At 40.1% G+C, this 12,018-nt stretch overlaps 2 protein-coding genes across 17 annotated transcripts in view; one reads left to right on the plus strand and one right to left on the minus strand.

The window, feature by feature from the left end:
- dock7 (dedicator of cytokinesis 7) overlaps positions 1-12,018 on the plus strand; it is a 428,740-nt gene that overhangs the window by 110,471 nt on the left and 306,251 nt on the right. The window lies entirely within an intron of this gene.
- Positions 1-12,018, minus strand: part of arid3a (AT-rich interactive domain 3A) — a 36,651-nt gene that overhangs the window by 17,023 nt on the left and 7,610 nt on the right. For all 4 annotated transcript variants that reach the window (XM_025054126.1, XM_025054125.1, XM_017041495.2 and 1 more), the window contains exons 2-3: positions 9,118-9,901; positions 8,757-9,039 (exon numbers count right to left, since the gene is read on the minus strand). In XM_025054126.1, the coding sequence (XP_024909894.1) occupies positions 8,757-9,039; positions 9,118-9,479 (645 nt within the window). In that variant the 5' untranslated portion in view covers positions 9,480-9,901. The remainder of the gene's footprint in view (positions 1-8,756; positions 9,040-9,117; positions 9,902-12,018) is intronic.

Below are 12,018 nucleotides of genomic sequence, written 5' to 3' on the forward strand. Positions count from 1 at the left end.
CAATGCATGTACTGTAGTACATGCTTGTGCTCTCTGTTGTATGACAACAGATGTTTCATCTGACACAAAGTGGTTATCTGCTGCTTCTCGGGAAGCTCAGCGAAAATTTGAGGTAGAAAAATTGCCTTAAAAACATATCTGTTGTATTCATCTCTATGGAGAGCAGATAGCAGCATGTAGCCACGCGGCCAAACAAGCCTCCGATCAATAAGGGGACAAGCTGTAGTTTGACCTTAAACGACCCCTGGATTTGTCAGCTGCAGTCCTTCATTTTGGTTCAGGGACACTTGGGAACTGAAGATTAGATGCCAAGACAAGCAGCTGACAGCAGACAAATTTATACTGAATCAAATTTGCATTTTTTTTCCTCCACGTTCCTACATGTGAATACATCCCATTCTAAGACAAATAGCATAAGCTCAGCGCAATTTCTTTTTTCATTTTTGCCCCGGAGGCTGCTCAAATTTATACAAGTAGACACATATGCAAACCGTGTTTGTACAGCATAAGCACTAGTCACGTTTCTACATAATCTTTACACATTTCCCTATTTTAAAAAAACAATTTCCTTTTCCCTGAGTCATTGCAGTTAAAAACAATAGTTTGCACAGTTTTCTTGCCTTTAAAGGGGATACAATGTCTGTAGTTGCGGTGGACACTGGTGTCAGCTGAAGGATGGGAACCACACACTGAATGTGCAGCATGAACAAAACACCAACACTATTTTGTGAAAGAAAAGAAAGGACAGTGGAGGCTAATGTGTCTCCAACATGATGGATCACAGCACTGACAAGGTCTTTTATGAAGAAGTGTCAGATGAGCGTCCCCTGCTCTGCATCAGGTTTCATTGTACTGTCCACATCACTTTTGTGAGATCGGGGATTTTCACGGATCTCACACTGTTGCACATACTTAAAACAAGGTAAATAATTTATTTACAGAATTGTTTGTGACAATACTGTAGGTGTTGAAACGGGTTAATCATAAGATTTACAAAAAACAGAATAAAAAGAAAAGGCTGACTCTGGTAGCACAGCGATCAGAGCCCATGGGTTTCAGGGGTCTAATCAGCTGATGAAGGTCAAAAAAATAAATAAATATTTGAAACTGGACGTCACAAGCTGTGGTAATTGTCAATCATGTGCTCTCACAGCATTGTTACATTTTCATCCACATGCACACTGTGATGAATCTTAAATGAGCTCTTTGATAACCCTGTTGCCTCTGACACCACCGTTTCAAAACATGCAGATATGATCCACTTCTATCCATTTATTTCATTCCACAGGAGGACAAAGAACGGTTCAGACCTTGAAAAACATGTAGCTGCAGAATCTTTATCTTTATCTTTGACCTTTTTCTGAATTGATTCATTCAAGAATAAAAGCTTTCAACACCCACTACCCTTTCAACAGTGTTTGAAGGTGAAGTCGCACATTTTGTGCAGATGAATGCCTTTCATTGAACTGTTGTATGAATAGATATCGGTAAATGCTTTGTTTCCTGTCAAACATTTATTGCAGCACAGTTTAGACAAAATGGCAATTTGTTTCCTGTCAAACATTTATTGCAGCTCAACACAGTTTAGACAAAATGGCAAAAAATAGGCCAAAAGGAACTGCACTTATGTCTCTAAAATATGGACACATGGAGTTCTTTGGTGAAGAAGGATGCAATTAAAATGAATTTTTCGATTTAATGGCAAAAAGGGCAATAAATAAAAAGCAGAACTGTGCAGGTTTCTCAAGTTGTTCTATGTGAAGGTGTAATAAAAAATAAAGTCTGAAAGTAAGCTTCAAAAAATAGAAATAGTACAATTAATTTTATCATCAATGTTAAAATGTCTGAAATAAAAAAACATGCAGCACAAAAAGAGCTAGCCTCAGCCTTTACGCAATCTTTGTTTACATTCCTGATTCATCCCCATTCCCCGCTGTACTGTGTGCCTGCCAATTTCCAGAATCCCCATGGCTGTACAGTTTCTGACATCAGCTACATGCTGCACGCTCACTGTTGGACACAATTCAAACGCTCGGCTGTGCTTGACAGAGGAAAGGAGCACGCACTAACACTCCACTTGGCAGTGGTTCAAAGCCAAAAGCCAACTGACTGACTTCTTGGTCTTCCCTCGGTCACGCCCACTCTTCTCCCTCCCACACTCATTCACTAAAGGAGAGGACTATGAGGAACTACTGAACTAGTTTCCCAACACGGAGGCCCACAATTCAACCACTTTTTTGTTTGTATTTGTTGAAAACAGGAAATCACTACACAGACAAAGTTACTAATGACACTTCAATTCGTCAACTAAAAAATTCACTCATACAGCCTCATTAATTTAATCCGCAGGTTTTAATACCTGTAAATGTTTTTTGTAAAAAGTGTCCAAGCTACTTAATATACTTTGATTATCTTTTTTTTTTAACTGTAGCCAGGACAGATTGACCGAGTAACCCCATTTATATTAGCTTTATCAATCAATTTATGGCACAACTCATAAATTGCGTCTATAAAGACTGGGTGGGCGCAGACTGAAGGCAGGATAAAGGGCATTAGGCAATTTGAAATAACTGTCCAACAGAGAGACAAATCTTCAGCCGTGGGAATGTAAAAACGACATGATCCAACCTGTTTATACAACCCTGTGGCGGATCAAAAGGCCTCACGGTGGAATATAAACCCAACAAGCACTTATCAGACAGCTGTATCAGCAGAAACCTGACGGCAATCCCAATAAGTGTCGCTCCCACTTGGCTCTTGTTCAGGCTACACTTCCTGTAGTCACTAACAGCCACATCCCCCACCCCTGCAGTGTGTGTGTGTGTGTGTGTGAGCAATTTAATGTTTAATGCCAACTCCCCCATTCACCCTGATCATGGTGAGTGCCATGAATTTTTAAAGACATCCCTTCTTTACTGTCCATCTGGGCTCCATCTGCCCAGCTGCTGGTGTTTAAAGGCAGCAGAGACACAGGCGAGGCGACTTCAAAGACTCCGCATGGCCTCTGGACAATTTCTGGCCTAAAGAGGAGAGTGTTTATAAAGGGGGCAGGGACACAGGAGCACTTATATGACATGTATAAGATAGCATTTTTAAGAGGCCCCACGTTAATAAAAGGAGATTATAATTGTACATCCACTAACATTTATTGGCCACAGACCAGTTCTGGGGGCAAAGGACTGCAGTGTTCACAACGCAGGGCCACAGCGAGGGCACAGTGAAGAAAGAATGGCCATAAAACACACTTTATCAAGACTTTTCTTATTTCTACATATCTTGCGGTCATAAAATTCAGCAGGTAACCTGATACATTAAATGGCCTTGGCTGGTATCGAGATAAAAGACTTAGGAATATATGGTGTTTCAAAGCCTATTTAGAATCGCAGTTGTTTAACTTTCTAACTCAGAAATGTTAGTTTCGTAGTACGATATAATGAGCGTAACACCTTTTTTGGTCACGTTAACAGCAAAATGACAAATCAGAAATCGTCCCACAACTTTTTACATTTCTTTCACCCAGCCAGTGCAAGTACGTTCAGATAACACCATTCATAGGCTATGATGAAACCAACATCGACATGTCACCGCCAGCAGTGTGCCTTGATTAATTCATTACAAACCACAGACATCCAGACAGATCGCAACGCCTGGCCTAATTTAGTCAGGCCATTTAGCACAGGGTGGGAAAAAAAGAACTGTGGCTAAATGATCCACCAGGAATGTAGTTTGAGCCTCGGCTGACACGTCTTTGCCAGATACAACCTGGGGCAAATCCAAACAAAAGGGCAGGGTTTCTCCGGGTATTTCTTAACCATTAATCTGGGTTGATGTGAAGAAACAATATCTCCCCCTTTCATGAGTTATTTAAATTGTACTGTTGAAGTGGGAAGATTTTCTAACAAGAAACTGGACTTCTTGTAGGCCATCGGAAATCAGGTGACCTTTAACAGCAAAAACTAATATTTATATTTGACTATACGCTATTTCAATCAAATTGACTATTATAAATGTAAAGATTTAGTCTAGAATCCACGTTTGCTGGCTGCATCACCACATTAACTACTAAAGGACAACACCACATACGATGACATAAACATAAAACAGGGCCGTTTACAGTTTGGAAATGCTCCAGCTGCTACAGACTGATAGAGGCGCGCAAGATTTCTGCTGAGGATCTGAGGTTCCTAGTGGCCACATTATCACCCTCCCTCAGGCACATTCCAACAGCCTCCACCCACCTGCCTAAAATAAACTGTATAGCTTTAACCCCTTCCTCCTCACCTACAGCCATCCAAAATACTGCACATGTACATGTATACATATGTGTTTTTGGTCATTACATTTGTGAAGGTAGAACTTCAAGATATTTAAAAAGCAACTAAAGCTTCAACTAAAATACGTATTTAGACTTTTGTCAATAATTTCCCCAGTGCAGGATCAATACTGTTCTATCTTAACCTTAAAGTTCAACCTTATTACGATGTGTTTTGATGTTTCCTTGTGGGGTTTGATTAACCTTCAAGTCCACTCTGTCAGAGAGAAGTTGATCTCAGTGGACAAAAACAAAATTATTACAATCATATCACCCTGAGTCATGACTTCTGAGGGCAGACTAGACTGTGAAGTGACTCACTACCATAAAACAACCAAAAGGCTGTCTGGGTCTGCTGGATCTTGTGTCCATCCCTTGTAATTTATGTGATTTCTTGACGTCTATGAGACTGAAAACCTCCTGCTTAAGCAAATGAAAATTAGAGCTTGCTGAGAATGTGCATTTCAAGCCAGTCTGCGCTTAAGCAAATGAAAATTAGAGCTTGCGTGCATTTCAAGCCAGTCTGTAGATCTCACGTCTGTCTTTTTCCTGCATGACAAGTCAAACCCACAAATGACAGGTTAGGGGAAAGAAAAGTAAAATGGCTCACACCAAATATGAAATTAAGGGCAAGAATGATGGCCTTTGATTCACATTGAGTAAGAAATAATCGAGGGACAGACTGTGATTATATAACAGGGCAGTCATTTTTAAGGTACATTCAGCAGACACAGCAGATTTACTGAGGACTATAATAACAGACCATTGAAGCAATTATTACCAATCACTGTAATCATCCAAAACAAAATTAGTCATTGTGAATGATGTGCTGGATGGAAAAAAGTCTGGCTTTATATAAATTATCAGCAGCAAGGCAGTTAAACAAACAGATGTGTTTGCAGATTTAGTTTGTGTTTCCTGTAAGTTGCAGTAAAGTCATGATTCGGTGAGAGATTATTTGTTTTGCAAGTCATGACTTTAAAAAAATGTAAAGAACGATTCCGTAACCTAGACTTTTAATGATTAAGGTATTGATCATGTGAGATATCAACCATGTGCTTTATTGTTTTGTTTTTCTGTATGAATGGGATCATCACATGACAGACATCATGTTCTTCTTAGCAAAAAAAAGTAGCCTTTGATACCAGCAAATTCTCAGTTAAATGTTTATTGACCTTATAATTGAGGTATGAAATTTGATCATTTTCCCCAAACTAAGTTCTTTGTCACTACCAGAGCAATGTCCAAACAATTTCAGTAGTTAATCTTCTGTGACTGGATAGCTCATTTAATTTATCTTCCACTGCCTGTGTTGAATTTAAACACTTATTAATTAATTAACAAACAACTCACTCCCCTTGACAAATTAGGTTAGGCTTTTACCATCAGCATTATTGTTATTGCTATTTAATTAGCACCAGTAGCTCACTAACAATGTTGGATAGTTACAGCTATCAGGTTACAGGTTTCAATCCACACAAAGATCAACCAGTGTTGGCAGTGACTTGAAGTGCAACCTGTCCAACAGTTAAATGTTCATTTGGTACAAAACATTTGATTTCTTTGTTAGACTAATCATTGCTACATCTTGCCAAACGAAGCGAACTAAAAGCTAACGCTGTAGCCAAAATTCTCTGAACGCCCAAAACAAGGCATATCCCCACCTACAGCACAGACAATGGTTAAATAATCAACTTCATCTGGAGTTGACAATGACAGTACCCAGTCAAACAGCCCGGTCCAGCTGTGACTGACTTAGGTGTGTACTGACTCACACAGAGTTGACTCACACTGTTATGTATGAATATTGCGTGAGTGACATGCAACTGAGTGACATGTTACGACACAATGTCCTGTATTTTCTACATCACATACCAACCAGCATCTGCTGACAGTATCAATTCAAGTCCCTCACACAAAGCTTTACAGAGGGAGGGTCAGTGGTGGCCTATTTAGAGAGGCAACACAGAGCTGTTATGGTAGCTGTACACTTTATTCTCCGTAATTGGTAAGAAATAGGCCTCACATTACGCAATCTATGGTTTCAGTTGAAAATAAAACACACGCAGAAATTGTGCAGTGTGTAGAATTTAATTTAAAGCATCAACAACAGACCTCTTTTATTCTTTAATCTTTACTCACTCAAACAGCTCCCCTGCTCAAACAGTATTGTCTTCGGTCAAAAGAGAAACTGCTGCTTCTACTTTCTGTGATGTTTGTTGGTTGGAAATGCTACCACAGGCAACAGGTTTGTTGTGTTTTGAGACCGACTGCAATTACCGTAGATTACCTAAGCTTTCTTTACACAACTGGTGCCAAACTATGACCCAGTTTAAGAGTTTCACATAGTATATAATATATTCATAGTTCCACCAGCAGTGTGCCTCTAAATATACAGGAAATGATGACGCACCTATACTTTGAACCGCACTACGACAGCAGCAAATACACATTCCTAGATGTACTAGATGTATTTGTGACCTTTAGTTAACATTAACACAAAATGAAGAGCATTATCCCTCAGCACAATTGCTAAATACCGTTCATGTTTTGATGATAACTGCTATTTGCTGCACATGCCTGAACTAGAACAAGGACTTGATGGAAATTCACACTTAACACATGAGGTCTTCACTGTGTGTGTATAGTGTGTAAGGAAAATAAAATAAAAAACTGTATTTTCTTTTTCAACTGAAGTATTTCATGTTTTTCTCATGCTTATTTTTTCTATATACCCCAGATTGATTTTTATTATGTAAATGGCCAAAAATGGAGACCTCTAGAAGTAATGTCATGAGACAATTTATGACAGAAATTAAAACCAGGTCTGAACATGTTTTTTTTTCTCCTTAATTCTTTCTTGTTTTTATGTGAGAAATCATTTTGGAATGAATTTAAAACCCCAAAGTAATCTGTTAACCTCTCCATTCAACTGTCCACACTACAAAATGCAGAAAAAACTATTTGAACAAATCTACTTTCTAATTACTGGAGAGTACTGATTATAAACCATAATTCTTTCACAGTCATTTTAATTTTAATTGACTCCCCACATGGATGTGGTCGTTGACAGATTTAAATCTAGTCATGTAAACAACACGTCTCATTCCACTGAGGCCTCCCTCGTAACGTCCAGCGATTGAACATGTTTACAGAAAACGCTGGCAGGGTAAAGCAGTTTAAGTGCATCTCGACCCCTTCCCCCTCTTCTCCCTGCCGCCCTCAGTCTCTCTTCCTCAGCTCTCAGTCCTGTTCATGACAGGAAATAACTATTTTCTTTCCTCTTAAGCCACAGCACAAGATTGTTCCACAAGAAAAAAAAATGTACTGAAACCTCTGAGAAACATGCCCCTCCCCACTGAAAGCGAAGTCCCATCTAACGGTTTATCTACATTTGGCCAGTGACAGGTGTTAATTTCTCACCCTAATCTACTGCTGAGAAAGTGACTCTTTAGATGAGAGGGATGCAAGGACATGTGTGGCTCCCTCAGCAACAGCTAACATGTCGGATTTAACAACTTCCCCAGTGAGAGGAAGCTGCAGACGACAGAAGGACCTGGCTGACATGCCTATAAAAAAAACAACATGAGGAAAACCGGTGGCAAAGTCCTAGAACTGCCAGTACACTCATCAGGAGACAAAGCAGCGAAGGGGAAATGGCTGCATTCTCCTCCCAGTTATGCTTAAAAATGACTTAAATGTTATTATAAATCACCTATATTACATAAACACTAAGATATTTCTGCATTACGCTACCGCCAACCTCTAACACTAATGACAAATTTCTTCCCACAGCTCTCAACTATTTGCACAGTAACAGCTTGTGTGACTGTACATTATATATCATAGTGCTGTAAGTCTCCTGCTCTCTCGTTTGGTGTATTTTATTGTATGGTTTATGGTTTTCAATCAGGGTGGGTTGACAGGTAGCATCAATCACCGAGGTATTCTTATATACACCTCATACAGAGATATTTTTGAAACAAGCTGAGCATTTCAGATTTTTGGCCGGGGTTTCCCACTGCAACCCTAGCTTGCAAACAGATAGCTCTGTTTTATTTGTTATATTTAGTCTATATGTAAGCCACAGCCTGTTTACTGAGTATCACAGAGGGGTTAAGACATTGCTGTATTTGTTTTTCTCTGGTCCCTCTATGCAAATACTGACCTTGCTCTTTAGCAAAGAAACAGACAGCTTTGTGCTAGGTCCACGCCCAGAGACAAATACACAACTTCTTTAACTGACTTTGTGTGATTAAGAACGAGTTGGGAGGGGTTTTCCTTGTTACCGTTGACAAAACATTGTAACTTTCAACACTTGTGTTTGGATTTAAATTCATTACCATTTGAACAATAAACATCCGCTCCCATCTCAGATGACCAGGTGTTAATACTGGACAAGACAAAGGTAAAAGCAAGACTTTGAGAGACTTTGAGATCTTACCTGTCTGAACTGTTCTTCGTAGGTCCATTCCCCATGGTCCTGTCCGCCCAGATGGCTGTGAGAAGCGTGGAGAGGCAGGATAGCAACGCGGGGCTCCTGGTCCACGGTGGGACGGGCCTTCAGCAGCTGAGTGTGAGGGTGGAGCTGGCGGTGAGGCAGCAGGAGAATCCCTTTCCCTGGAGCGACAGCATCATGCCCTGTTGGCAGACCTTCGTCCCTGAGGTCATCATCAAAGTCTTCTTCCATCTCACCTTCAAAGTCATCCTCGTCCCATTTCCGCTTGCTGTAGGAACAGATCGACAAAGTTTAGAAGAAACTGCAAACTTTACAAGTATTAACCAAAAACATGTTCACTTCTTACATCTGCTCTTCCTCATCTGAGCCCATCATGTCCTTGTAGTGCTCCTCCCGTTCTTCATTGTCATCATCGTCATCGTCATCATCAACATCATCATCTTCACCACCACTGCTACGGTCCGACATGGGGCTGTCTGACACCCTCTGCAGCCCGGCCGCTGCAGCACGCATGGCTGCGAGCGCTGCCATCTGGGCCTTTTCTGCTTCAGTGACTGGGCTGCCCATCAGTTCGCCCCCTCCTTCTCCACCTGTACGCACTTGTGTGTGTTGAGCTGCAGCCTGCTGCTGTAGCTGTAACTGCTGCTCCATCAGCAGCTTGGCCCTCTGCTGCCTATGCAGGTTCTCCATGACAGCTTGCAGCTTCATCTCCAGTTAAAAATAATGGACTGCACAGAGTCCACTCCTCTCCTTCCCCTCCCTCCCCCTCTCAAGCAGCACCAATAGGGGGCCAGTTGGGGAGATACTGGTTGATCCTTCTCTCCGAGGAGAGAAATTAACACCTGCTTCTACAATGAAGCAAACAGCAAGGGGCTGGTCTGGTAGTAATGATTGGGTGGAAATACTTCAAAGTAAAGGAAACAGAAAGAGGAAAAAGACTCAAAGGTTCAGTCAAAGCCTAATACAGGCTGTCAGAAGTTGGCTGCACTTCTCCAGGCGCAGAGCACTCTCAGTGGTTTGTCCAGCAAGTGGGGGGAACCAGAGGGAGTCTCAGAGGTGTGTCGTGCAACATCCAGTGAGGCAAAAGCAGTGGAGGCAAAGGTGTCGGGTCGCAGACTGACTACAAGGACCTGAAGACAGAAAGAATAGAAAAGTGTCAGATGGCTTTTCTTTAAACAATGCATCTTAAGCAAAATGTGCAAAAACCTTTTGTTATGGTACAGAGAGGTAAAAAAAACAAGATAAGAACAATGATAAAATGCTTAAAAAAAAAGGAGAATTTAAATGTATCCTTCTGTATTTTTTGGGTGATAAGCCATGTGAAAAAATATGTATTCGAGATCAGAAAAGGCACAGATTTACAGAATAAAACACACGACAGAACTTTCAACTAAACAAGGAATTAAGGAAATGCAGCAGAGGAGGAAATACCAAATTACACACAAAAATTGCGATTTCATCCTAAAATCCACGTGAAGCAGAAAGCTGCACTGACTCAGGTCAAATCCAGATTAAAGCATGTTCACAGGATCACACTCCAGACGCAGACCAGACACAACGTAAGCCTTAAACAGGACAAAGTGTTTGCCCTCAATAACTTAGAAAAGTAATTTCATCTTCTTCACCTGATATTTTTTATTCTGTGTATAACTATCAGTAAACTTAAATGTGTGGCAATTATAAGATGTAACTGCTGTGTTTTATGTTTGTAGAATGTCTTGTGTGTAATAGAGAGTGATGCGTGATGAGTGATATGTCTTGTGTGTAATAGAGAGTGATGCCGCCCTTTTTTGTCAGTTAGTGAAGATGGTTCTTATTGATTACTCACAACAGAAACACAAGTTACAGAAGTTTGTAACTTAGAGTCATTATTGAGTCAGAATTCGTGGAAATGTTTTACATATTTAAAATGTCAGTAAGTCTCAGGTTATGGACAGAGCTCAGATATTTAAGGACTCATCGGAAGGCATGTGTGAAATCTAAACTGTTGGACGGAGCTGCATATGTCCAAGTAGCAGTTGTGAAAAGAGGCATGAATGAGTGCAAGTTACTGTTTGCCCCATATGACTCGTCCACGACCAGATATGATACTGCAAGCACCTGCCTGTCAGATGCTGTACTTTCAGAAACTAATGGTTTCATGTAACACTTCTGTGTTCATCCTTATCCTTACTGTCACAGTAAGTATTTCAAGCAGAAAGAAACAGAAAGGGCACTAGAAAAGAGAAAAACAGTTTTAATACTCAATAAACTAACTGTTTTATATATTTCTTGTTCGGTCAGTGATGAATCAACACATTTAGGCCTTGGAATCAACTTAAAAGCCATTAAAACATTTTGGACACTTGCTAAACAGCGTCATAGTCAAGTGATCATTGTATGATTCTCAGATTTTTTTTTTGAAACATTACAAACCAGCTACTTGAGTATGAGCAAAAACAACTAATTTGTCATAGTAATGGTTCATTAGTTCATCTTAATATTGAAACCAAAAATTCTGGTCTGAACGTCTTACACCAAAACAAAAATTCTTACATTTATGTCAAAGGCATAACTCAATGAAACAACCAAGAACACTTGCAAAACTCCACATTTTAAGTCTTAATCTATCAACCAACAAGAACAATCACATTGTCTTACAAAGTGAATGTCGTCTGGGTTATACAATGTATGTTTCAAACATGTTGCGCAAGGAAATTAGAGCTGTGAAACTTGTGTTTCTTCAACAAGTGAAGGAAGTGACAACTGACGGCGCACATATAGTGAGGCATCTGACAGATACTCAATATTGATTCACTGCATTCTTAACAGGAGTTGGACGGGAGGAAGGAGGTGGGGACAACTGAGTAGCTGCAGTTGTCAGACTGGAGAATGGTACTGGTGCAAGCAGGATTAAACTATTTTACTCTAGTGGATCTGGTTTGACAGAGACAACAAATCCTGTCCTACATTCTTACTCAAAGAAAAACAACAAGCTGAAATAGTGGATGGGACTGTAAAGTTTCCCAGTTATCAATCACCAATTTTACAACTTTTGTTCACACAAGGTATGATTTCCTACATTCTAGATTATGCAAATGACATTGCGCCACCACTATGTTTCTTGGTTCCCCAAAAGCTGCGGCACATTTAAATGATCTGGGGACGGAAATAATGAAAAGATAAAACAACTAATACATCAGAGTTTTATACACAAAACATATTCACATAAAATTATGAATGATGCTTCATGGAATTTCAATTATAT

Source organism: Cynoglossus semilaevis, chromosome 2 (genome assembly GCF_000523025.1).
Source record: "Cynoglossus semilaevis isolate Cse_v1.0 chromosome 2, Cse_v1.0, whole genome shotgun sequence".
In the NCBI taxonomy this organism is placed as follows: Eukaryota; Metazoa; Chordata; class Actinopteri; order Pleuronectiformes; family Cynoglossidae; genus Cynoglossus; species Cynoglossus semilaevis.